The following is a 27,636-nucleotide window of genomic DNA, read 5'->3' on the forward strand; positions in this document are numbered from 1 at the left end:
GGTGGACTCTGGCAAAAAGTAGTATAGGAATTTTGGAAGCCATGAACCCCAAAACTGTCAGAAATTCCCTAGTTGTTACTGAAGCCAGAGGAAGAATAGATTGAAAAAAGGAATGAGAGTTAGGGCCTTGGGAGAAGGCAGGGATGTCAGCAAAGGAACAGTCTGGATCTTGCACCCCAAAAAGACATGATCCTGAGGAGTCAGAAAGGACATTTTTAAATGTATAGTGAACCCCAGGCTCTGAAGAAGGGAAATGGCAAAATGAAGATTTTGCAACAAGATCTCAGGACAGGATGCCTGGAATAGGAGATAATCCAAGTATGGAAAGACTTAGATCTCCCTTAACCTGCAAAAAGAGATCACAGGACTGAAGCATTTGGTGAATACCTTGGGGCAGTAGAAAGGCCAAAGGGCAAAGCAGAGAACTGAAAATGCCAGGAAGCAACAGAGAAACGTAAAAACATCTTGAAAAGGGGATGGATCGGGATATGAAGATTCACATCCTTGAGGTCCAAAGAAGCCATTTAAGCCTGAGGAAGCAGAAGAGGGAAACAAAGTCTGAACGGACAACATTCGGAAGGAGGGGAACCTTCAGAAAGGTGTTTAGATGACAGAGGTCCAGAACAGGTCTCCGAGTGCCTCTTTCCAGTGCACTAAAAACATTCTGAAGTAAAACTCCCTCCCCCTTTGAGAAAAGTACAGTTGTGTACCTACCATAAATGTAGATGTTCGAGTGAATTCACTGTTGCAGTCATTACACTTGGGTTATCCTGCTGGCAGGCTACCCACAGTCAGCCTGAATTCCAAAGTCCTGGTCTGGCGTCAGTTGCTGTCGCCTCTTCTCTGACGTCAGTGCACCAGGGGGATAAAAGATGGAGCAGACGTCATTTTCCTCAGTTTTTCTTGCCCCAGATGTAGAGTGCCCCCAAAAGGGTAGGCTGTAAAAATTATGATCATAAAAAAGCATGCACATAACCTTCATCTACAAGCAAATACACCCCATAGGTTGTATAGAATAGAGAGGTACAAATAAGACCCAGCAAAGAAAAAGGGGGGATGGTGGGAGAGTAACCTGGACTGCAACAGTGAATACACTCGAACATCTACATTTATGGTAGGTACACAACTGTACGATGTTCATCGTGTTTCACTGTTGCAGTCATTACACTTGGGTTGAATCCCAAAGCTGAGGTTGGGTGGCTGGGCCTAAATACAGTTTGGAGTGGCTATGAGGCCCTGCAGAACTGCAGTGGCAAAGCCTGCTCTGGATTTAGAGTAGAGAGGTAAAATGGTAGTGCTTTTTAAAAGTGTGCACTGAAGTCCAAGTTGCAGCCTCCAAAATATCCTTGGTTGGTACTCATCTGAGGAAGGCTGCTGAAGTGGCTGCTGCTCTGGTAGAATGTGGCCTAATGCCCTTGGACACTGATTTGCCATGTTGAGAATAGCAGAAACTAATGCAGTGGCCTATCCATTTTGAAATAGTCTGCTTTGAAATGGCTTTTCCTTGGGAACCTGCAGCATATGCCACTAAGAGTTGCTCAGTTTTTCTGAAGGCTTTAGTCTTGTCCAAGTAAAAGCGTAGCTGTCTGTGTATGTCCAAAGTATGCAGAAGTCTCTCCCCCTTATTCTGTGGGTTTGGATAAAAGGTAGGCAAATGTATGGTTTGGTTAAGAGCCACACTGGACACTACCTTAGGCATAAATGTCGGGTTTGTCCTTAGAGAAACCCTGTCCTGATGGAAAATAATAAAAGGTTCCACAGCCATTAGTGCCTGTAACTCTGAGACTCTTCTTGCTGAAGTTATTGCTAGGAGAAGAGCGGTTTTCAATGACAAGTATTTTATCTCTGCTGTACTGGCTGGTTCAAAAGGAGGCAGTGTGAGTTTTTTCCAAGACAAAATTGAGGTCCCATGTAGGTAATGGAGCTCTCCTTGGAGGTCTTATGTTTTTGGCCCCTCTGAGAAACTGTCTTAGCAGTAGATGAGAAAAAATAGGTGGGTCCGTATTGTAATGAGCTGAAATGGCAGAAGCATGGATCTTAATTGATGAGAAGGATAGGCATTTGTCCAGCATCTCAGTTAGGTATTGCAAAATCTGAGGAATGTTAGGTTCAAGCGAGTCAATTTCCTGAGCTTGGTTCCAAGCACAGAATCTCTTCCATTTTTCTGCATAAGATTTTCTGGTGCTGGGCCTCCTGGCCTCGAAAATAACATCCATAACTGCTTTAGAGAGAGGTGTGTTCTGAATGATTACATTATCCGCCATGTAGCCAGATTTAGGGTTCTTAGTTAGCTGTGCAAGATCTGATTGTTCTGCTGGGACAGCAAATGAGGTATTAGAGGCAATGTCCAAGCTAGGCCTTGAGACAAGCTCTTTAGGATTGGGTACCAGTGCTGGCGTGGCCAGTCTGGGGCAATCAGTATCATTTTTGGCTTCTCTTGTCTGACCTTTAGGAGTACCTTGGAGAGGAGAGGCAGAGGAGGGAAGGCATAAACTGTAAGGGCTTTCCAGCTGAATGAAAGGGCGTCCACTTTCCATGCTTGCTTGTGATAAGTCCAAGTGCAGAATCTCTGTAGCTGGCAGTTGTGAGGGGAGGCGAATAGATCTATGTCTGGGCATCCCCATTTCCCTGTTATCATGTTGAAGATTTGTGGATCCAGTTTCCACTCATGAGAATCCATGAGGTTTCTGCTTAGTTCGTCTGCCAAAGTATTTGTCTTTCCTGGCAGGAACTGTGCTTGCAGATGTACTTGGTAAGTCAATGCTGTGTTCCACAAAGTCATGGCTTGCCTGCAGAGGGGGTAGGAATGTGTGCCCCCTTGCTTGTTTATGTACCACATGACTGTAGTATTGTCCGTCTTTATCAATAGTTGTCCTGGATGAAGTAAGTCCTTGAAGGCTGTCAGGGCATTTTGTACAGCTAGCATCTCTTTTTGATTGATATAAAGATGCATTTGGTTTGTGGGTCATGTGCCCTGAATACATTTTCCTGCCATGTGTGCCCCCCAGGCATAATCTGATGCATCTATTGTTAGAGTCTGCCTGGCACTGGGTAAGGTGAATGGCTGTCCCTTGTTGTGGTGACAGGCCTGTGCCAACCATAGAAATTCCTGTTGCAGGCAGAGAATAAGAGTAATTACTGTTTCCAGGCTGTGGCAATGTTGAGTCCAAACACTTTTTAGATACCATTGTAGTTTCCTCATATACAGTCTTGCATATGGAATTAGTAGGATGCCATGTAGCCCAGAGCCTGCAGAATTTTTCTTGCAGATAACTGGGTCTTTTGTTGCCATGTCTTTGAAGTAAGAAGTCAGATGCCTTTGTTTGTCTGGCGTGAGATAAGCCATCTGGGCAGTTGTATTTAAGCTTGCACCCTGGAATATTATCTCTTGAGAGGGGACTAGTTCTGATTTCTTTTCGTTTACTGTGTACCCTAGGCAAATTAGTAATCTTTTTACAAACGCCAGATGCTGTAGTAGAATATCTTTGTCCTTTGCTTGAATAAGGCAGTCGTCCGAGTATGGCTATATCTGAATTCCTCTTTGTCTGCAAAATGCAATTACTGGTGCCAGGCATTTTCTGAAGACCTTGGGCGCAGTAGATAAGCCAAAGGGCAGTGCAGAGAATTGGTAGTGCATTGAGCCAGCTATGAATCTGAGGTATCTTCTGCAAGATTGTCTGATTGGGACATGCAGGTATGCCTCTTTGAGGTCCAAAGTTACAAGCCAAGCCTTCTTGTCCAGCATGGGCAGAAGCTGCTGTAGAGTCAACATTTTTAATTTTGGGACGTCCAGAAAAGTATTTAGAATAGACAGGACCAAAATTGGTCTCCAGGCTTTGTTCTTAATTGGTACTAAGAAAAGTCTTGAGTAAAATCCTTGTCCCTGCTCTTGTTGTGGCACTGGCTGAATAGCCCCCATGTCCATGAGAGATGAAACTTGTTTTTGTGCCTCTTGTCATTGATTGCATGGCAGGTCTGGCATGCCTCTGGAAGGGTATGAAAGTGGAACCTGTAGCCCTGAGAGACTATATTTAAGACCCATTTGTCCTGGGTGATCTTGTGCCAGTTTTGTGAAAAAAGTGCTAGCTTTCCCCCTAAGGGTGCCGCCAAAAAATAAGTGCTTGGCATTGGCAGAGGGAAGTCATTGGGACTGTTTTCTATAAGGCTGTGATTTGTCTTCTCTGCTTTTGGAGGTAGGAGCACCCCATTGTTTGGGCCTGTATGAGCCCTGGGGCTGTTGCCTGCCTCTAGAGCGTCTGAATCTGCCTCTTTGTGGTCTGTCTGACACTGGAAATGACCAATTCTTAGAGGGCCAGTTCCTGCTAAATCTGGGTGGCTGCGCCTGTAAGAAATCTTTTACTGTCTGCATAGATTTTGCCTTATCCTCCATTTTCTTTAACACCTGCTCTGCCTTAACACCAAACAAAGAATCATCCTGTAATGGAGCATTCAATAATTTTGCTTTAACATGATCAGGCAGATTCTGTTCCTTTAACTAAGCATGCCTTCTAATAACAGAACCTGTAACAGCGGCCCTGCACGAGGCCTCCAGTGAATCATAGCCACATTGCAAAGTATGCTTTCCCACTTGTTCTGCTGCATGCAATAAATCCTGCAAATCTTTGTTCTCAGTACAGTCAGAATTTGTCAACATTTTTTGTTTTAACAAAGACATTAAGTATTGCTGATATTTGAGCATATGAAACTGACAATTTAAAGCCCTTACAGCCAAGGTAGCAGAAGTGTAAACATTTTTCCCCCATCTGTCCAATGCCCTAGAATCTCTGTCTGAGGGGACAGGGTTTTTGGCAGAAGCAGCCTTGACCCCTTTGGGACCCTGTGAGATAGTTTCTGGGTCAGCAGCAGGGTTTTTGTAAAGAAATTTATGGGTGTGTGGAACCCTGTAGTATCTGTCCGGCTTAACAGGGGCAGGAGGTAAAGAGTCTGGAGACAGGCCGGACTCTGAGAAAACATCATCCACTATATCTAGAACAGGGGGAATTGCAAGAGGTCTGTGCTGAGGAAGCAAAAGAAAGTCTCTAAGTCTTTTCTTAGATTCGGAGTAATCCTGGCTCTCCCATTGGAAATGCTCTCTCATGGTATGTAGGGTTTCCCCAAAAGAATAGTCCTCAGGAGGAGAAGCTGAAGGAATAGAATCTTCAGCATCAGAATCCTCATAGTGAGGAACAGAATATCTCTGATCAGAATAGGAATCAGAAGAAATGGAAACCTGATCAGAGGAATCATATTCAGTGTCTTGCCTAGGCCTCTTATCAGGAGGGGGATGGGAACCCCTGATCAGACTAACAAGATCTTCGGCCATTTTGAGTATCTGTTTCTTAGGCATAGAAGACCGTCCTGAAGAATGCTGTACTGGTTTCCTTGTCTTTAAAACTGTTTTGTCTTGGATGCTGAAGTAGGCTTTATATAAAGTTGTGTAGGTCTGAAGACACCCTCAGAAGCAGATGCCTGCTCAGCGGCTCCAGACCCATCTGAGGGATTAATTTCTGAAGGGCCAATACCATGAGTATCCAGAGGCCTAGCTATCTCCACGTGGGTGTTGGAAGCGGCCTGTGGCTCTGAGGTAGCGGGAGTCAGGGGCTGCGAAAGTGCCTCACTGAGCACTGGCGAACCGGCGACTGGCCTAGAAGAGGCTTCGTCGTCGGTTTTGGACCTCGGATGCTTGTCCTTGTCTTTATCCTTGCATTTTTTATGAATTCCGGTCGTCAGTTGTTCCAATGGCATTATATAGTTAAACCTTCTGCCAAAATAATGAAAAGCAAAATCGTACCTACGCTTAATCGTGTGTTGGTTAAATCTAGCACAAAATCGACAACTAGCAACGTCGTGGTCAGGGCCTAGGCAAGTAATACAGTAAGAGTGGAAATCCTTATGAGGTATTTGCTTCCCACAAGAAATACAATTGTTAACTTTTTTCTGACATCGGTCTGGAGCAAAAAAAAAGTTTCCTCAATGGGTACTTAGCTTTATTGAAGACTTCGGATCTGAAATTTGTTTTCTAAAATCTCAGGAGTCGGCCGACCGGCACTTGCGAACTGCTTATGCTTTGGGCACCGCGCGGCAAGAAAGACTGAAGAAAATGGCGTCGGTTGCATCTTTTATACCCCTGGCGCACTGACGTCAGGGAAAAGGTGACAGCAACCGACGCCGGACCAGGACTTTGGAATTCAGGCCGACTGTGGGTAGCCTGCCAGCAGGATAACCCAAGTGTAATGACTGCAACAGTGAAACACGATGAATATCAGGAATTTTCTAAATAGTTCCCCGAGTCAAGAGATCCTTAAGTACCCCTGAGATGAAGGGCAACTGCTCCTAAGGGGACTAAGGAATTCCCATAAAAGGGGGAAAAGATTTCCAGACCATGAAGTACTCTTGGTAGATAATGAACAGTATCCAGGAGTCCTGAGTAATCTTTAGCCAAACAGGAAGAGAAAGAGACAGATGAAGAGGAAAAGATGAATGTGGCTGAGAAGAACAGGATGGTCAGATAACACTTGGTTTGTCAGGAAAAGGAGACTTCTGTGGCACAGAAGTCTAGGTAACTTTAGCAGGAGCAGCCCACTTCCCACCCTTCTTACCCTTGGGGGGAGGGTGAGACTGCCTGCAAACAAAGATTGGCTTACCGGGATAATTTCCCTGAAATTTACGCACTGGAAAAACTAAGACATGTTTAAGTTTCTGCAAGGCCTTGCCCTTACCCTGAAGAGGCTTAAACAAATCAGTAGCAGCTTCACCAAACAAGTGCTTGTTGTCTACAGGAGTATCTATCAATTTAGCCTTAATGTCATCAGGCAAAAGCTGAAACTGAAACCAGGAATATCTCCTCATCACACAGCCAAAAGCAGCAGCCCTAGAAGAAGCATCTGCTGCATCTACACTTAATAGAATGGCGAGCCACCAGGGAAGAAGTTCTTAACAGGGAATGAGCAGAAGTCTTCCCTTCAGAGTCAAAAAGATCAGAAATTACCTGACAGGTCTAGATAAATGTACCTGGACATATGGGTCTGATAACTGACAGCCCTAAAAGCTAAGTCAGAGGAGGTATAAACCTTCTTACCTAGCCTTTCCATAGTTCTATCTTAATCAGAAGGAAGTAACTTAGAAGGCAGCAAGTGAGATAGCTTGTCAAAAGCCAGTGATACCACAGAAGGATCAGCTGAAAGACATCTATATAGAAATGTACAGTCCTCAGGCACCCTATAATGCTTATCAGGTTTCTTGGGGACAGAGGACTGGGAAAGAGGAGCCTTGCAGGCCGTACAAAAGGCATCTGCCAAAGCAAGAGGAACAGCAGAAGATCTAGGAGAATCCATTGGCAGGAGCTCATTATATATTGTCTGTACCTCAGGAACCTGAGCACAATCCCATTTAAAAATGCAAAAATACACCTTAGGTAGTAAAAGACTTTAGAATACTGGCCAACATCGGGATGTCGCCTTGGCAGGCAACTCCCTTATGTCAGGAATACTGCAACAGAGAAGAGAAGGACATCTATCGTTAAGTTCTTACACAACTAATCTTTTCTACCTACATAGAACAAAAGACATCAGAAATTCATGTCTATATTATATTATTGTACAATGAAAATAGTGAACGCTATTTCATTGTACCGATAATATCTAAAGAACAAAATATCGAACAAACAGAACAGCAAATTTTTTTCTCAGGGAAAAAATTTGCTGCTCCGTTAAAAAAAAAAAAATGAGTAATATTTTTACAAACGCCAGATGCTGTAGTAGAATATCTTTGTCCTTTGCTTGAATAAGGCAGTCGTCCAAGTATGGGTATATTTGAATTCCTCTTTGTCTGCAAAATGCAATTACTGGTGCCAGGCATTTTGTGAAGACCCTGGGCACAGTAGAGAAGCCAAAGGGCAGTGCAGAGAATTGGTAGTGCATTGAGCCAGCTATGAATCTGAGGTATCTTCTGCAAGATTGTCTGATTGGGACATGCAGGTATGCCTCTTTGAGGTCCAAAGTTACAAGCCAAGCCTTCTTGTCCAGCATGGGCAGAAGCTGCTGTAGAGTCAACATTTTTAATTTTGGGACGTCCAGAAAAGTATTTAGAATAGACAGGTCCAAAATTGGTCTCCAGGCTTTGTTCTTTCTTGGTACTAAGAAAAGTCTTGACTAAAATCCTTGTCCCTGCTCTTGTTGTGGCACTGGCTGAATAGCCCCCATGTCCATGAGAGATGAAACTTGTTTTTGCGCCTCTTGCCATTGATTGCGTGGCAGGTCTGGCATGCCTTTTGCCTTTGGAAGGGTGTGAAAGTGGAACCTGTAGCCCTGAGAGACTATATTTAAGACCCATTTGTCCTGGGTGATCTTGTGCCAGTTTTGTGAAAAAAGTGCTAGCTTTCCCCCTAAGGGTGCCGCCAAAAAATAAGTGCTTGGCATTGGCAGAGGGGAGTCATTGGGACTGTTTTCTATAAGGCTGTGATTTGTCTTCTCTGCTTTTGGAGGTAGGAGCACCCCACTGTTTGGGCCTGTATGAGCCCTGGGGCTGTTGCCTGCCTCTAGGTCGTCTGAATCTGCCTCTTTGTGGTCTGTCTGACACTGGAAAGGACCAATTCTTAGAGGGCCAGTTCCTGCTAAATCTGGGTGGCTATACCTGATTTTTATACATCACTTGATAAGCATGAAGCATTTTTCTTGTTTTCCTGTCCAACTTATCCAATACCTTCTGGGGCCAATCAGTCACTCCAAAACTTTAAGTTAGAACAGGAAAAGCAAATTGGTTTATAGTTTGGACTTTATTCCTAAATGTAAAAACTGTTTTCAGTATTAGTTTTAGTCTTCTGAAGTACTCCCCACTGAGTTTTATTCACATTTGTTCGTGTTTTATTGCCAGTCCATCAGTTCCCAAATATTTATCCACTCCTCCTGCAGAAGTTATTTTACATCACATTCCTGTCCTGGACTGATACTTTTTTAGAACTGCAATTTCCTGCTTTAAATGTCACTTTTGCTAATTTATCAAGACGAGATTGCATTCTTATATCATCTGAGAAAGTTTTAACCACTTGCAATAGTGTTTTCAACACCTCATTTAATGAGCTATACAGTTTAAAGTAACCCAAAAAAATGGATGAGAAGCCTTTAGGCAAAGTTGTTTTCTGGGAGCCAGATTGCAACCATGACTTAATCTGTTAAACAAGCAACTGAATGGGTTAAGGGCAAGGCAAAACAGCAGTGACAAAGAATCGCTTTGGAATATCCCACTTTGACTTTTTTTTATCCCCAAGATAATAACTTACTTTTGTCATGGCTTAACTGTAATATGGTTTACTGCTGTTTCATGGTCACTGCCATGTAACTGATCAGTGTAGGATGTATCTTACACATCAGTAAGCACTCATTTATCCATGAATGTGGAATGCTGCCAAATGTGATCAGTGTAGGATGTATCTTGCACATCAGTAAGCACTCATTTATCCATGAATGTGGAATGCTGACAAATGCTTTTTTGTAATATATGTCACACTTAAGATTCTTCCCCATTTTACAGTTCTCTATTATGTTTTTTTTGTAACAAATGATTCTTCATTCTATATGACTCTTTTGTTACTGTTTTGTTCTACTGGCAAATGACTGAGTTTATTTTTCAAATGACTATACACTTTGTATCAATTCCAGTATACACTTTACACATTGTCAGTAAGCAAGTTATTAGTCTATAGTTTTTAGAATCGATTACAGGTTCACCCCTATCTTTTCGGGATGCGCGCAGAAGTAAATGTCCTTCCATTTCACTGTTGCATTATCCATAACATTTGGGATCCCCTGCCAAGGGCGACCTGATGTCTGACCAGTATAACAAAGCCTTTAGGTTGCTTTAAGGTATGCCATAGATTACACATATGCTCCTTGCTTAGTGTAGAGTATAAAGGTGATGTCCAGACATATCATCCTTAGAACTTCTTTGCCATCAGTCTGAACGCCCATTACTTTCCTGGTTCACCAAGCTGTTTCAGATAAGTGCCCCATTGGGACTTCTTGGCTCAGTTTCTAGTGATGTCATTCTGTAGAGAGCACTGAAACTGTATTTGAATACTACTCAGAGATGTAAAGAGTGCACTCTGTTTTTGGATGTGACAAGAAACTCATCCACTTTCATCTTGCCTTCAGTCAGTTAAAAAAAATAGTAAGATTAGTTAAATGTTATTTTTTCTGTATCTGTCTGAGTCTTTCCATCTGTGTTGTTTTTTTTATATTTCCTGTGATTGAAACTTTAGTGTTTACTGTAAACAAATATCTGATGTTTTCATGTTTTTTTATTTATTATTAAATATATCTAAACCTTTCATATTGGCTGGTATTTTAGAAAATATTTAACCTATGACAGTGCCTGCATTTATTTAGTGGCAATGTGGCTCCACATTCCTGAAAGTCTTGCTGCTTGGTTAAACACTACTATTTGTATAAGTATTAAGTTTACCAAGTGTAATTGGGTACTCTGGTAAGAGCCTTAAAGTAGCTGGCTTTGGGTGTTTTGGTAGCAGTAAATCTACCTTATAGTCTGGGTGGAGGTGGTAAAGAGGGTAAGATGTGCCAGCCTTTCCCAGGTGGGCACATGTGTGGGAAAATCAAATCTCAGTGTGTGTGTGTGTGTGTGTGTGTGTGTGTGTGCGTGTGTGTGTGTGTGTGTGTGTGTGTGTGTGTGTGTGTGTGTGTGAGACAACTACTTTGAACAGGGACACTGAGAGGACTGATTTCACAGAGGGGGTGGTGGGGGACTTGGAACACTTGGCTAAGGACTCAGCTCTACAGTGGTCAGTGGAAAGTCTTATTTGGGGCATGGAGAGAAAGCCCAGCCTCAGGACTGGAGTGTGCATTCCCTGTGTGCTCTTAAGGGAAACTGAATTCGGTGCAGTGAGCTGCATCTAAAAATACTGTGTGTACCTATTTTTCTCACAATGAACATTCCCCACCTGTGTCAGTTGTGACGATTGAGGCTCCTTAATCAATGGCCCAGGAGGGACATTCACAAGCATTTTTGATTAACATCAAAGATTGGAGCAGTACTAATTTCATGAAATTTAATTAAACCCTGACTTAGGAATGGGGCCCATTCCCCTCATGGTATTAAATAAATGAAAGACTTGGATAAATTAAAAATAAGAGAGAAAAAATACACAAAAGCAACTGTTTGAGGTTAGACTTCTTTAAAAGGTTAGCAGTAAAGGGGATAACTGCCTTGAACCACAGCTCCCCCTCAGCACATAAGCAGAAGAAATGTACCAAATGCCTCCATTTTAACCCTTGATTCTACAATGTCCTTAATACTATACATGTTAAGTATTAACCAAAGACCTACATCTAGTCCAAAACTTATGCACCCTGCCCAGCCTTACAAATGTGTGCAAACCCTACCCCTATAACTTACCTTAAAAAAAAACTTTTCCTAACACAACCACTGAACCACTATTTAGATAAACTGTGCCTGAAGTTAGTGATGAGGTTCATGTGTTTTGAATGCACCGAGTTTCAATGTATGACTGTATGTCTGCCAGTAAGGGCAAAGGATTAATGAGCTGTTACCAAGCTCTTTTCTTGTGGTCCAGTGGTCCAAGGTATGGTTTCCTTAGCCTCTGTTGCCTAACTGTGTGATTTGGAGCAAGTCACTTAACCAGAAAGAGCTCCCAGTCTGAGTCTGAAAAAAGTTCACATAGATCAGTGTTCTACCAGAGTTAGCAAATAAAATAAATAAAAAATAAATGTATTTACTTTACAGTGAAATGTAGTTTCAATGAAAAGTTTTCAATGAATTTTAATTCAATCAAATGTAGATTCAGTGAATCACATCAAACCATTTAAACATACCGATGTTATCTAACAAATAATCTTTCACTATTCATTCACTAAGGAATATTACTGGGATAATTCCTTGCTGTTTCACAAACAAAAACTAGTGTTCTACAGAACAGCCTTAAGGCAAACAAAACAGGTCACACTTCTTTGCCATTACCTTAAATCCTGTATGCTGCCATCTGCCTCCATGCTTCGGGAGGACAGATCATTCTTTGACATAGAGTTTTTACTGTCAGTTGAGAACATTCCGGAGACATCACGGAATGCACACAGTGTGATTACTTTGGATAGCTGAAAACAAAAATACAATAAAAAATTCAGCAATACCAACACAATCAGCATCAAAATGTCTCAAAAATCTGCATTCTACCCAAGAACTTCTGATGTTACATTCTTTTTTTTGCATTTCTTCTTTTCTAGGCCTGATAGCTGTCTTCCCCTCCTGCGTCTCCCCATTTTTTTATACTGGACTGTATGCAATACGTACCATATCTCATCACAGGAAAATTATCACTACATTCCCACAGAAATATATGAGTGAGGACAGGAGTTCCATGGCCACTTACACATTGTTTTTTTTTTTTTTTAAATAAACATCTTTATTAAATTATCACATATAACATAAGCAATCTTACATTTTAAAAGAAAAACAAATACTGACAACACTTTAGTTCAAACATTATACATCACAGACTACTGAAACAACTGTACTTGCAAACATTACACATCATTTAAACTCTATCCAGTCATTGCCAGTTAAGCATTATATGCCTCATTCAAATCCTGTCTCTTAAACCTCATTCCTTCACTGCATATATTGCTCCCACAATTCCCATTTTTTCTATGTAGTTTGCTCCTTCCCTTTCTAAAGATCCCAATTCCAGTTGTTTTCTCTCTCTTACTATATTCACTACTTTCAGTACAGTTCGTCTAGACTTTGATTTCCATTTTCTAGTAATTCCTTTTTTGGCAGCCACCATAATTAGACTCAGCACAGCTTTACTATGTCTAAGGAATTCCAATTCTGTATCATAGATCAAAAAAATCATCGCCACAATCAAACCAATCCACTCACCCAGCTTCTCTGATAGTGCGATCCACAGGGAATGCCTAATGTCTGCCAGCTCATTACACTCCCAAAACATATGTTCCCAGCGACTTGTTTCTTGGCCATCACCTCCAACATTTGCTACCCACCTGAGAAAAAATTCTTTGGAGTCTACTTGGGGTATAAAAATACCTATGTAAACACTTCCAGCAAAGATCCATATCTCCCCCCATCGCCTCTTCGTGAATTGCTTATCCAGTCTCTCTTCCCAACCCTGTCCAAGCTCCTCTGAATGATTTTTATAATCATCATGCAATATTTTATAAGCTCTACTAATTATTCCTTTTTTAACAGCAGCTTCTATCCTAGATTCTATTAGGAACTCTACCAGTGCTTGTCTTACATTTAGGACCCCCCTATTTCTTTCTCTTTGCCTGTACAGTACAGAGACAATAATTTCAACACCGATTAAGCAAAATTAGAAGTTATGTACTCACCATAACGTTCCATCTGAGTAGGTGTATTCATTTGTCTGCAACCTGTGGGTTATGGATCCGATATCGGATCCGAACCGGCATGGTTTTCCAGCTATGGATCCAAGCTCTCAGCTCCTCCCCTCACCCATAATGCCCTGCTCTACCCTCATGACCTCAGATCGAGTTTGCCAACAGCAACAACACCCTGAAAAGGGTAACAGATAATATGCAGGAAACTGAAAGGCCAGGGGATAGGAGGGCGGGATGGTTGCAGACAAATGAATACACCTACTCAGATGGAACGTTATGGTGAGTACATAACTTCTAAATCTGAAGTAGGAGATTCATTTGTCTGCAACCTGTGGGACAGAGTCCCCAGCTACCTGAATCTTGGGCGGCCATCATGGAAGGATATTCCGGAGCACCGCGGAGCCAAATGATGCTCTACCCCTAGATGCAAGATCCAACTTATAGTGGGAGATAAAAGTATGAGATGAAGCCCACGTGGCTGCTGCACAAATATCATCTAGAGGAATCCTAGCCTTGAAGGCTGCCGAGGTAGATACTGACCGGGTTGAATGGGCATGAACACCCTCCGGTGCGGGCCTTCCTGAAGCTTGATAAGCCAATAAGATGCACTGTGAAATCCAGCGAGACAGAGAAACTTTAGAAATTGGCTTGCCCAAATTAAATTTTGCAAAGGAAATAAACAACTGGTCGGATTGCCTATGACCAGCCGTCCTGTTTAGATAAAATCTAAGTTGCCTATGGACATCTAATGAGTGAAGCTTATATTCACCTTTGTTTTCATATTTAGGGAAGAAAACAGGGAGGTTAATGGACTGATTAATGTTTGCTTCAGAAGCAACTTTAGGAAGAAAGGACGGGTTGGTCCTGAGGTAGACACGGTCCGGATGAAATACCAAGTAAGGAGGTTTAGCTGATAATGCTTGAAGCTCTGAAACTCTCTTGGCCGATGTAATGGCTACCAAAAGGCTGTCTTGTAAGACAAGAATTTGAGATCCACCGTAGCCGCTGGTTCGAAAGGGGGGGTGGTCAAGGCCTGGAGAACCAAAGAGAGGTCCCAAGGAGGAACCGCTTGTTTTACAGGGGGCCTGAGAAGAAAAGTACCTTTAAGGAAAATTTTACACAACTTGGCTGACATAAGAGGATTAGAGTCATGGCCAATGTGATAATGAGAAATTGCCGCCAGTTGTACTTTGACTGTGGAACTGCTGGCACCATCGTTAAAAGAGTGGTTAGAAAGTCAAGCACTAAGGGGAGAGGAACCGTGAAGGGATTCAGGCCTTGCCGCTCCGCCCACAAAGAAAACCGTTTCCACTTGCTGCGGTAGACCTTCCTAGTGGACGGTTTATGAGCTGCCACCAGAATTGCCTTAACAGGTGACGAAATACCGGGAGTCCTGATCAAGAGTGGAACTGGAGCAGCCAAGCGGTCAGCTTCAGGTTGTCCAGATTCGGAGGAGGTATGCAGGATGGATGGGATATCAGATCCGGAATGGGATCTAGAATCCAAGGAGGATTCACCGAGTGAGACCTTAGAAAGGGGAACCAGATCTGTCGAGGCCAAAACGGAGCAATGAGAATCATTCTGCAACCCACCCGAGAGGCTTTCTGAAGAACTTGGAGCATCAGAGGCAAGGGTGGATAAGCATACAGAAGACCGGGTGGCCAAGCATGCACCAGAGCGTCTCTTGGGGAACGTCCTGGAGGAGGTATCAGAGCGAAAAAACTGTCGCACTTGGTGTTTGATGGAGAGGCAAAAAGATCGCATGAAGGAGTTCCCCACCGTGCGAATATGCGTTCCGCTACTTGAAAATTGAGAGACCATTCGTAAGGGGTCAGAATGGTGCAACTGAGCTTGTCCGCCAGGATGTTGGACCGACCCGGAATGTGCATTGCTATTAGAAAGCGGTTGGTGGAGATTGCCCATTTCCAAACTCTCATGGCTTCTCGACAAAGGGGGTAAGACCTTGTTCCCCCTTGCTTGTTGATGTACCAGACCACAGACATGTTGTCTGATTGAATCGCAATTGTTCCCAAGGGAAGAAAGTCCTGAAGTGCTAGCAACGCTAAGAGCACTGCTCTCATCTCTAGAACGTTGATATGCAGTAAGGTCTCTGAATCGTTCCACGTGCCTTGGACGGTCCGGCCCGCAAAATGCCCCCCCCACCCGAGGCGGGAGGCATCCGTGGTCACCGTGGCGAGAGGGGGAGAAGCACAAAATGGGCGGCCCCTGTGGAGGTCTGGAGAGTGAAGCCACCACAGGAGGGACCGCTTGCAAGCCTTGCTGATCGCAATGGGATGATGCATAGGGAGAGCAAGGTATAACCACTGTACTAAGAGAGTCCACTGTAGGATGCGCAGCAAGAGGGAGAAGTGCTATAGCAGACGCCATGGACCCTAGAGCCCTCAGGACCAACTCCGCCGGAACAGAACTTGAGTGGAGAATGGCCCGCACCTGGAGCTGCAGATTTTGAACTCTGTCCGCAGTGAGGAAGGCTCGTAAACTCCTTGTGTCTAGCCTGGCCCCTATAAAATCTAAGAGCTGTGTGGGCGCCAGGTTGGATTTCTTTGTATTTATTGTAATGCCCAGAAAGGGAGCAAGATGGAGAAAGGAGTCTCGCGCCAATAATAGTAGATGCCTTGTTGGGGCGGTAAGAAGCCAGTCGTCCAGGTAGGGAAAGACCTGCACCCCTGAAGCCTCAGGTGGGCCGCTACCACTGCTAATACTTTGGTGAACACCCTGGGGGCTGTGGTGAGACCAAAGGGAAGGAACTGGTAGTGACTGGCTCCCAGCCGGAAGCGGAGGAACCTCCTGGAGCGCCTGTCCATCAGGATGTGGTAGTACGCGTCTTTGAGGTCTATCGAGCACATCCAGTGATTTTCTCCCAGAAGGGGGAGAATAGATTGCAGAGTGACCATTCGGAATTTTTCTTTGGGGACTGCCAGATTCAAGAGAGAAAGGTCTAGAATGGGTCTTAGTTCCCCCGTCTTCTTTGGCACTAAAAAGAACCTGGAGTAGAACCCTGATCCGATCTGGTCTGGGGGACGGGCTGGATGGCTCTTTTCTTTAGCAGATGGCCAATTTCTGCCAAAGCGGCCTCCCGTTGACCGGGTGGAACGTCTGGGAGGGACTTCAACTTTGGAAAGTGAAGAAAGGGATGCGATATCCTCTGGATATGATTTGGAGAACCCAGCGGTCTGATGTTATGGACTCCCATGCCGCTAGGTGCCCCGAACGTCCCCGACTGCCTCCAGAGTGGAGCAGCGGGGCAACCCCTCAGGGTTGCTGCGCGGGCCATTCAGAGAAAGGTTCCCTGGACCCGAAGTTTCTGGGAGCCCCTCTGCCTCTAGGGCGTCCTCCCTGTCCTCCTCTGCCACGGAAGGACTGGTTGTCCGGAGCAGGCTGGGACTGCTGCGACTTCCGGAACCACATCTTCTTCTGACCCTTTTGGTTCCTAGAGTAGGGCCTCTGGGGTGCAGAGAAGCGGATTCCGACGGCAGACAGCGTCTTCCCGTCCTTTTCGCTCTGGGTCAACGTTTCGCGAACGGTTTTGCCAAAGAGAGCAGAACCATCAAAGGGGGCGTTCGCAAATGACGCTTTGAAGGGCTCAGAAAAATCGCAGTGACGGAGCCAGGCCTGACGTCTAGTGACTAGGCCTGCCCCTGCGGCTCTAGCGGCGCCTTCCGTAGCGTGGGAGAGTAGCCGCATAGAGGTATTAGTAACTGACCTAAGAGTGGCCATGTGGGTGGAGTGCAGCACCCTGTCCTCCTCCGACATGGACTCTGGGGGAGATGCAGCGTATTCTTTAATGAGATCTCGCTGCATCCTAATGACGTGTGCCAGGTAGTTCAGCGCCCTTACCGAGAAGGTCGCTGAACTAAACATCCGCTTCCCCAAGCGGTCCATCATCCGAGACTCCTTGCTCGGGGGATGGACTGAGGGACTCTCCTGAGCAAGTTCCCTCTTGGTGGCCGCCGCCGTCAACATGGCATCTACCGGAGGCCCCTTACTCCAATGGGCACGGTCGGACGGTGGGCTGAGGATCCTATCGGGCCTCTTAGGAATTGGCTCCACGGTGTCCGGTTCCTTCCACGCCCTGGTGGTAATGAGGTCCACCAGGGGGTCGGCAGGAGGGGACACCCAAGAGGTAGACGGGCCCGCTTCAAATGCCTCCAAGAACACGGACTCGTCCGAGGAAGACTTGGGGGCAGACCACCCCCCCCTTATACGGAGCATTTCCATGATGTCTCCAAAATGAGACATCCTCGGGGGGTGACCGTGGGGAGCCTTCCCCTTCCTCCAAGTCCGTGTCTTCCGTGAGAGACTCGGGGGAGTCAATGTGCCTCCTTTTGCACGTATGCTTGCGAGGGACGTCCTCTGGGGGGCTGTCAGAGGACTCCTCACAAGCAGCAACTTGTTCCATTGGAGCAACTTGGGGCACAGAAGCGGGCTGTCCCAAGGGCCGGACGGTGGAAGCCTGGCCCAGTGCAGAGGGAGCGCGGGACGGAGCCGAAACAAGTGCCGGGGGTCCGGAGACCCTCAACAGGGCCCTCTCCACTACATCAAACGCCGAAGGGGAGCCGACCTCGACCAAAGGATCCGACAATCGGCTCCCCCTCGGATCCGAAGAGTGGATCGGAGCCGGCGCCGAAGCGCTCGGATCCGAAGGGACAGTGCGCTCCGACACAGACGGCGCCGAAGGAGCACTGATCCCCCCGGATCCGAGGCTCGGATCCAGGCTCCGAGAGGTCGGATCCGATGCACTCGAGGGCAGGGTCGGATCCGAAGTACAAAGTACTATCGGCGCCGACCCACCCCCGGCTCCGAAGCTGCTCGGCTCAAGCTGCTCCGAACCCGGATAGCGGGTCGGAGAAGGAGCAATCGGTTTGAAAAAGGGTGTTGAGCTCCCCCCCAGAGGGGGGGGGAGGCAAGAGCACTCCCATCTGCATCTGGGCCTGAATGAACCTTCTCATCATCCGGTCCAGATCAGCATCCGAGCTATCGTGGATCTCGGCGAGGCTACCGAGGTAGGCCTGGAGTGCCTCCTCGATAGCCTCGGCGGAGATCGGGTCTCCTCCTCCTCAGGTCCCGGTGAAAACACACTGGAGACTGGAGCCGAGAAGGAGGAGACCGAGCCGACAATGGAGCCGACGGAGCCGGGAGAAGCCCGCTTGGCTGGCGGGCCGAAACAGAGGTCTCGGCCCGCCACTTATGGTGCTTCTCCTCCGGTCCCTTTTCTTAGCATCCCTCTCCTCCGAACCAGAAACGGGAGGTTGAGTCCCAGGAGGAGGAGGGGTGCCGCAGAGGGAATAACCATAGGCACGGTTACTCCCGAAGGAGCGGAGGTCGGAGCCGAGTCCGGCGGTAAAAGGCCCGCCAAAACAAGCTTGGACCTCCGCTCCTTCAATGCCCTGGGGTTGAACCCTGCACAAATGGAACATCCAGATGTGAGGTGTTCAACCCCAGGCATCTAACACACCGAGTGTGGCCATCAGCTGGGGAAAGCTTATGGCCACACTCGGAGCATTTAGAAAATATAGATTTGGGTTGGTCTGCCATCCCAATCTAACAAAGTAGTTACCAAACTAAAAGTAACTAAACAACCAATATACACACACAGGCCCAACACACACACACTACGCCAACAGCGAGGAGGGATAAAACTTTTAGATTAACTCTAAAAGTAAAAATATCAAAGGGGAAACCTACACTTTCACACAAAAAATCAATAAAAACTTCAAAATTCTGAAATTTAACAGTAAAACTAGCACTTAGCTTGAGAGCTTGAGAAACAAATCCAGTCACCATGCGCGGCAAACGAGATCTGAGGTCATGAGGGTAGAGCAGGGCATTATGGGTGAGGGGAGGAGCTGAGAGCTTGGATCCATAGCTGGAAAACCATGCCGGTTCGGATCCGATATCGGATCCATAACCCACAGGTTGCAGACAAATGAATCTCCTACTTCAGATCATCAATTCTCAGAACACAGCCTTCCAAAGTTTTCAGATAGGAAAAAATCATAAAGTCTGAATATGTAAACATATGTACACTTCTGTGTGTTTTTGAGCTTGTAACCCGCTTGTGTGTGAAAAATATCCTTTATTGTCCACTGAAATCACTGAATGGTTGAAAAGTGCAGTCCCTGTGTGCAGAAAACACAACATTATAGACATTTTTTTATCCAGTTCAATGTATGTTTGATTATCCAAACTACCCTAGGTCCCAATTAGCTTGGATAATCGACTCTACTGTGCTGCAATATCAATCTGTGATAGGGAAGGCAATGTCTAACATGCAGTCCAAATATATTTTTGGTCTCTCCCTATTGTATTACCTTTCCAATTCTAGTTATTTGCTTCCAATACCTTGGTTGCTTTACCAGTTTCCTCCAATAAATTCCACCCCCTTGGTTATTATCTGTATCCCTAACCACAGTCACCTCTACCAGCAGAGTCTCTTTTCTCCATTCTCGTGCTGGTTTAGTTCTTAGAATACTCCCTGCTATTTTATGAATATAATACTCTGTATGATTTTTGCTGTTCTCCTTAAATGTCTGCATCCAGAATTCCAATCTCTCCTTATTTCATGAACTTCCCCCCCTGTATCATCATCATTCCTTTCCACTTTGAATTATAGCTTTCTGCTTGTGCTATGTATAAGAGCCTTAACTGTGTTGCTCTTAAATAGCCCCTCAAACTGGGTAATACTAGTCTGCCTTTTTCTATTGGCAGAATCAGTGTATCCCACTTGATCCTTGCGGTCTTCCCTTCCCAGATAAAATCCTTCAACTCTTATTTAATTGCTATCCACAGCTTCTCCTCTGGTTGATAAAAATATTCCTGAACTGTGCATAAGACTAAAGGGACTAAAAACATTTTAATTGCTTGTATCTTCGTATCCATATCCATTATAACAAAGCTTCCAGTTTCTCAATTTTTGTATTATCTTCTGTTTAGTTTCTTCCCAAAAATCTTTAGCTGCCACAACAGTCTCATTTCTAATCCATACTCCTAAATACTTCATTTTATCATGTCCCCATAAATATGGATACTGTTGGACCAATTCGTGTGTGGGTATACCGAAAAGAAACTCTTAAATTATTCTACAACACTGCAATGTCCCTTTCTACCTTTGTCATGTGTAAAATAATATCATCTGCAAACAGATTCAGCTTTTCTTAACTACCATACCAAGTATATCCTTGAATTTCTGAGTCCCTTATTCTCTTTACAAAGGTTCTAAATATAATGCAAACAACAAAGGAGAAAGCGGACAACTCTGCCTGGTTCCTCTACTCAAGCAGAAGTTCTCAGAGAGGAACCCACCCACTTTAATTTATGCCTCTGATCCCTTATATATACTCCTAATCAACCTTATAATTTTATCAGGGAAAGCAAATGCTTCCTTCCATTGCCCTGTTCAGGAAGTCCCAGTCTACTCTGTCAAATGCTTTCTCTGCATCAAGACCAACCAATAACAGTGGCATTTTCTTACATTCTGCTTTCCTCTGGATCAATGTTCTGTTAATATTGTCAAATGTTTGCCTCCCCTCCACATAACCACACTGATCCATATCTACCAATTTTAGTATCACTTTTGCCATTCTTTTAGCCATTATAGACAGTTTATAATCATGGTTTAGTACTGAAATGGGCCTGTATGAAACTGGATCTGATGGATCTTTACCCTCTTTAGGTATTACCATTACCACCACCTTCTTCCAGGATGCTGGTACTTCTCTTCTTAAAATACTGTTAAACAAAACCTTCCAGATCTTTAACAGTTTTTTTCCCTCCTAGCTTCCAAACTTACACAGGAACAACATCTATTCCCGGGGACTTTCCTGAAGATTGGTTATACACAGCCATTTTTATCATCTCTTTCTATCCTGTTAGTAATTGAGCCTCATCTACCTCTAACCTTGGCATATTTAATTCTTCCATAAACATTTCCATTTGTACCTTTTCTTGAGTTCCACATTTCTCTGCTTTATGCAAACTTTCATAAAACTGCAGAAATATTTCCACTTTCTGTTGCCTGCGTCGTTGTGCTAAAAGTTTTTGTGCTCTAGAATTATTATCAAAAAACAGTTGCTTAACAGCAATCTTTCTACACTTGTGCATATTATCAAGGTAATCGCTTATTTTCTGTTTAGCATGCTGCAGTTGCTCCTTTTCTTGTTCTGAAAGATTCCCCCCATTTTCCAATACTTTAACATTTGTCAGTCCCTCTAAATAAATTTTGTTTAACTGTATCTCCCTTTCCTTTATTTCCACTCTAATTTTAAAATCCACTTTAATTTTTCGCCACTCCCTAGCTATATTTTCAAAAAAAATGTTTAACTTTTCTAAATAGCAGCTCCTGAATTAATTCCGAAACCCATTCCTTAAATTCCTCTCTCTTCAACCGAGAGGTGGGAAAGTGCCAGTGTCTCATTTTTATTTCAGGTTTAATATCAAAAAGACGAACAGAGATGCTCTGAAGACGGAAGTGGTGTAGCGGTAGCGTTGTTGCCTCACAGCAAGAGGTTCTCCAGTTCGATTTTCAGCTGGGGTGCCATCTGTGTGGAGTCTGCATGTCCTCCCTGCATTTGTGTGGGTTTCCTCCAGGTGCTCCGGTTTCGATTCTCAGCTGGGGTGCCTTCTGTGTGGAGTCTGCATGTCCTCCCTGCGTTTGTGTGGGTTTACTCCAGGTGCTCTGGTTTCCTCCCATGTTACAAAGACATGCATCTGGAGAGTTTCTCCCCGGGCCTCCGCTGAAAATTGGCTTTGTTCCAAGTCGGACTTTCCCGGTTAACAAATGTTACATAAATAAATAAAATAAAAAATCGAAAGATGGATGTTAGATTTTCCATGTTGCTGAGCATTCCATGCTTGAAAGTTCATATTAGCGAAAGTTACTGTGCATTCGCTGATATGAACTCGAAGTACTGCACAGAGATTGCAGTACAGTCCAGTTTGGGACATTCATCCCTTTCCTCATTTTAGTGCGATCACGGAGTTGGAATATATAGTTAGCAGGGGGTATGGGGGGGCGCAGCGCACGTGATGTGAGGTGTTGGAGTTTCACTTACCTGAACTCCTATATGGAGCATCATGTGTTCCGTTCAGTGAAAATGTCGAATCTGCTGAATTCGTTCAGAAAATCTGAGTCAGCATTGTGTCCTGACATATATTTTTACTTTCACTCTTTCCTTCAATGTTACATATGGGAATTTGTTTTTAAAGGCGACATTTTGATAGTAAGCCATTATTTCATTATTTATTTATTATTTATTTGCAGTTGTTTAACAAGGATAGTCCATTGGGCCTTATCTTGCATTATTTCAGTTATTATTGGCATATAATATGAAATAGTTATTGGGTGCATTTCAAAACCTTCAAATAAATGCACATGTTCCTGTGAGATATAAATTCTATCTAGCCTAGCCCAGTTTTTGCATATTGGAGAATATGTAAAATTCACTCTGAACTCCTACTACTGAATTCACATCTTCCATGCCAAACATTTTCATAAATTTCTTCAAATAAACTACCGTCCTTTGTTATATTTTCCCTTCTAGGTCCCCAGACACATCTTCACTGTTGTAAACAAAATTCCAGTCTCCATCTACAAGTAATATTCCTTGCTGAAAGCTGATTATTTCTCCCAGAATTTTCTTAAACTCCATTACAGCAGCTTTAGGTGGAATGTAAATGCATGCCAGTGTAATCCTCCTCCTTTGCCAGTAGCCTCTTAGTACTATACATCTTCCATTATCTTTTTTTTTCCTTCTTCTATCACTGTTGGAGCTCCTCTTGAAATTAATATAAGTACTCCTCTTTTCCTTTGCCCCAGATATTCTGCTGAATAACCATCCTGAAAACCTCTATTTATCAAATTCACATGCTCAGTTATTTCCATCTGTGTCTCTTGTAGCATAACTATTTGCACTCTACATTTTTAATATAGTTCACTACTCTTTCTTTTTTATATTTATGTGCAAGTCCATTCAGATTTTATATTTATGTGCAAGTCCATTCAGACTGAAAGACATTACAGAAAGCCAAGAATAAAACCAAAAAGGCAAACAGTAAAAGAGTAAACGCCACAGCTTCCAAAGGCAGTCCGTTCGATGCAGCACAGCCCAGCCACAAGATGAAATACACTTGGATGTTTTTACTTCATCTTGTGGCTGGGCTGTCCTGAGTCGAACAGACTGCACAGTTATTAAACTTTGCTTTGGAAGCTGTGGAGTCTACACATTACAGAAAACATTATTTCTGATGTAGTTATTACAACTTTTTATGTATAACTGATTTTTTGTTAGCTGTCTAGTTACAACTTTTACTTTGGGTCTATGCCACATCTTACATAACTTTGTTTTTTTTAAAGCCCTCAAACAGAATAACCCCCCAGAATCCCCTAAAACCTGTTAACACACAAAACTATGTACACAGGTTCATAGGTAGGTACTAGGCTATCGGCCCAAGGGCCTACGTAAGCCTAGCCAACAAGGTTCCCTGGCTTACGCCACCCAAGAAAGTTATTTTCCTGTGCCACTGTCGAGCAGAGACACAGAAGTGATCCCCGGGGTGTATTTCCTATTTCCCATCCACTCATCAAGATTTTTCTTGAAGAGTGCTAATGAAGAACTTTGCTTGACACAGACGGGTAACCTGCTACAGAGTATGGGAAGTCTCTGGGACAGGAATCTATCCCTCCAGCATGTCCTGTTTATTGTGGTGACAAGGTTTAGGTCCCTAGAGAGTGTAGCTCGGAGGGATTGGAATTTCTTTAGGTGTAGCATGTCCAACAGCTCTGGGTTTGACATAGCTTTATATGTTAGGCAGAGATCACCTCAGAGTAGGTGATATGCTATGGAGTAAAGCTGGAGTTTTTTGAGGCGGTCAGTGTAGGGCATTTGTTTGAGGCCAGTAATTCTCTTTGTGAGGTACTTCTGTGGCCTTTCCAGCTGCTGCAGATGTCTTGTGAGATACATTCCAAAAGGGGCGCTGTACTCTATAATGGTTCTAATGAGTGTCGAGTAGAGGGGAACAATGATCTCTTTTTTCCTGGATGAGAACCCTTTTATGATGAGGTATGCCACGTAGAAGGACTTCCTGACTACTGTGGCGATGTGACTATCAAAGGAGAGACTACTGTCCACCTGGATCCCAAGGTCTCTTATCACGCATTCAGTGTTAAGTAGATTGCTGACTATGTGGTAGTTCATGGGTACAGAGTTTTTACCAAAGGGGATGACACTGCACTTTCTGGCATTGAGCATGAGGCCATTGCTCTGACACCAGGCATCTGTCTCAGCAAGGCCCTTCTGTAGGATGCCCACATCATTTGGGGACTTGACTATGGCTCCTAGTGTGCAGTCATCTGTGAACTTTGTCAGCCAGAGGCCTTCTGTGTTAGCGTGTACTTCAGAGAAGTAGATACCAAACAGGAGAGGTCCCAGGACGGAACCCTGTGTACTCCACTTGTCACTGCTTTGAGGTCAGATTAGGAGTCTGCAACTTTTACAGTGTGGGTTCTTGTCAGTGAGCCAGTTAGCAACCCATCTTGTCAAGTAGGGATTTATACCTAGTTTAGTGAGTTTAGCTATAATTCCACAAAGGGGGATGGTGTCGAAAGCCTTGGCGAGGTCAAGATAGGCTGTGTGAACCACCTTACCCTCATCTACAGCTTTGGTGACTGCCTCAAAGAAGTCGATCAGGTTCAGGAGGCATGATCTGCCTTTCACAAACCCGAAATGGGTGGGATCCAGAGTTTGGAGGTTACCAGTGTCTTGTTTATGAGTTCCATGATGATACGTTCCATGGCCTTGCAGACCAGGCTCGTCAGGAAAATAGGTTGATAGTTCCCGGGATAAGTGGTGGCTCCCCCTTTGTGGAGTGGAATAACTGCTGCTGTGTGCCATTCAGTGGACACAAAGCCTGATGTGAGGCTATTATTGAACATGGTGCTTAAGTGGAGAGCCAGTTCGTTCTGAAGTTCGTGTAAAACGCAGCATGGGATACTGTCCAGTCCCATGGATGCTGTGTTTTTGGCTTTAGAGAGTGCAGCTTTTACCTGCGTAGTTGTGATTACAGGGACTCTGCATTCTTCCTGTATAGATATGGGCCCTTTAGGGGGTGAGAGGGGGTAAAGTTAGCACTGAACCTATCTGCCAGGATGTTGGCAATATCAGTTGGTTCTGTAATTTTCTTGCCTTTGTGCTGTAACTCAGATCTGAGCGTTGCCATCGAGATTCTTGACATAGCTATAGAATGCTTTCTGGTTGTCCTTGGAATTCGTGGCGATTTTGTTTTCGTAGCTAGCTTTGGAGCATCTTATAAGGGATCTCAGCTTCTTACTGAGGCTGATCAGGGAGCTCCTCCACTCATGGGATTTTACTCTCTTTGGCAACAGTTTCTTCCTTCTGTTGTACAGTTTGTTTATGGCAGTGGACCAACAGATTGGCTTCCTTTTTTGGAGGATAGCGTCTTGGTTCTGTTTGGGATAGCACGATTCATGCACTCGTGAAAGTGCTTATAGAGTGCATTTGCGTTGGATTCAGCAGTTGTAACTGTATTGTCCATCTGCATGGGTGTCATGAAGTTCACCACTTCTGTCTTAAGAAGCATGAAGTTGGCTTTGGAGAAATTTTTTACTGTGGTTTCCTTAATGGGGGGTGGGGGCGGGATGTGGATATCAAGGGTGATTAGCTTATGGTTGGACTGGACCAACGAAGAGTTGACTTCAGATGTGGAACATCGGTCACTCATGTTGGTAATGACTAGGTCTAGGACATTGTTCCCCTGGTGGGGGTGTGGATAAGTTGATCCAGGGCAATGGAATTTATGAATTCCAGAAAGCGTTGAGCTAAGGAGTTGGTACACGAGTAGTTTTCCCAGTTAATGGTGGGGTAGTTGAAGTCGCCCATTATTAGGGTGTTTGGTTGAACCCTAATATTTTCCAGTACATCAAGAAAAGAAGAGTGGGAATCCTGGGGCATGGTGGGGGATCTGTAGCAAGCTACAATTTGGATTGCAGTTTTGCCCAGAGTTAGTTGCACTTGGATAACCTTGGATGCATTATGCTGAGCAACTAGCCTGGAGGTGTGGATATCCTTAATGAATATGGACACACATCCACCTTTGGTGTTTCGGTCCAGGTTACATGGCCGAAAAGTGTGGTATGAGTTATAGCTTGGTAGTGCAGGGGTGCTCTCTGGAGCCTTGAACCAGGTCTCAGTCACTGCACAGATATCGATGTTCTCCATTTTAAGGAGTGCCTCGAGTGACTGCATTTTCAGATTTAGACTTCTAGCATTGAGTACCATTACCCTCAGTTTTTGCTTGCCTGTTCCTGTTATGGTGGTGAATTTATTTGAACCTTGCCTAAAAAAGGCACTATAGGGGTAGCAAGAGACTTAGCCAGTATCCAGAATCCCAGGGGTGACAGGTGCAGGCCATCTGTGGCAAAGCATCGTGGTCTGTATGTCATCCCAAGCAGACAGATACTGGATCCCCTTAGAATGACACCAGAAGCTTAGCCAATTGAAGTCAATCATTTTGTCCTTGTACCGCGGTATCATTCTGGGCGATGGCAGAATGCTACTCAGGGCTAGGGTAATACCTACCTGGGCTACAAGATCAGAGAGCTCTTCCATGTCTCTTTTCATGCAGTCCAGGGAAGTACGTCTCAGGTCATTCACACCAACATGGACAATGACAGAGTCGTATTTGTACTTGTTGTGGAGTGACCTGAGTGCATGGGTTATGTGGCAGATCCTGGCACCCGACAGGCAGCTGACAATAACCTTCTCCTTGTTTAGCCTGGTGAGTGGGACATCAGTGTGCCTGACTATAGAGTCACCTATGACTAGTGTGTTGGGTAAGTTGTTTTGCCTTATTGGCTGTGGTTGAGTGGCACACTGAGTCTGTGGACTATGTGTCATTTGGGTTATGTTGGGGGATGGAGCTTGCTTGCATTTCTGCTTTGGAGGTCTCTGTTGCTTAGACAGATTATTATTGAGAGCCTCCGCGAATGTTTTTGTGTTACTATGTGTGGATTTTGGTGGTGTAGATTTAGTGAGACTATGTGATGAGTGTGGTGTGGTGCAAATGTTTACCTTCTCCTCATGACTGTCAAGTTCATTCTTGGCTGAAGAGAGATTTACCTCCAGTTTGGCTAGATAAGTGCATCTTTCACAGGTTGTAGTGTTGGGTGGTAGGAGGAGAGGGTTGTTTGTGTACATGAGGCAATTTCTACATTGCC

The 27,636-nt window shown here is 44.4% G+C and overlaps 1 protein-coding gene across 1 annotated transcript in view; it reads right to left on the bottom strand.

Moving 5' to 3' along the window:
• Nucleotides 1-27,636, bottom strand: part of CPSF1 (cleavage and polyadenylation specific factor 1) — a 2,236,766-nt gene that overhangs the window by 779,590 nt on the left and 1,429,540 nt on the right. The window contains exon 21 of the mRNA XM_044069873.1: nucleotides 11,989-12,122. Within this exon, the coding sequence (XP_043925808.1) occupies nucleotides 11,989-12,122 (134 nt within the window). The remainder of the gene's footprint in view (nucleotides 1-11,988; nucleotides 12,123-27,636) is intronic.

This window comes from Protopterus annectens, chromosome 4.part0 (assembly GCF_019279795.1).
Source record: "Protopterus annectens isolate FY-2018-M chromosome 4.part0, PAN1.0, whole genome shotgun sequence".
Lineage (NCBI taxonomy): Eukaryota > Metazoa > Chordata > Ceratodontiformes > Protopteridae > Protopterus > Protopterus annectens.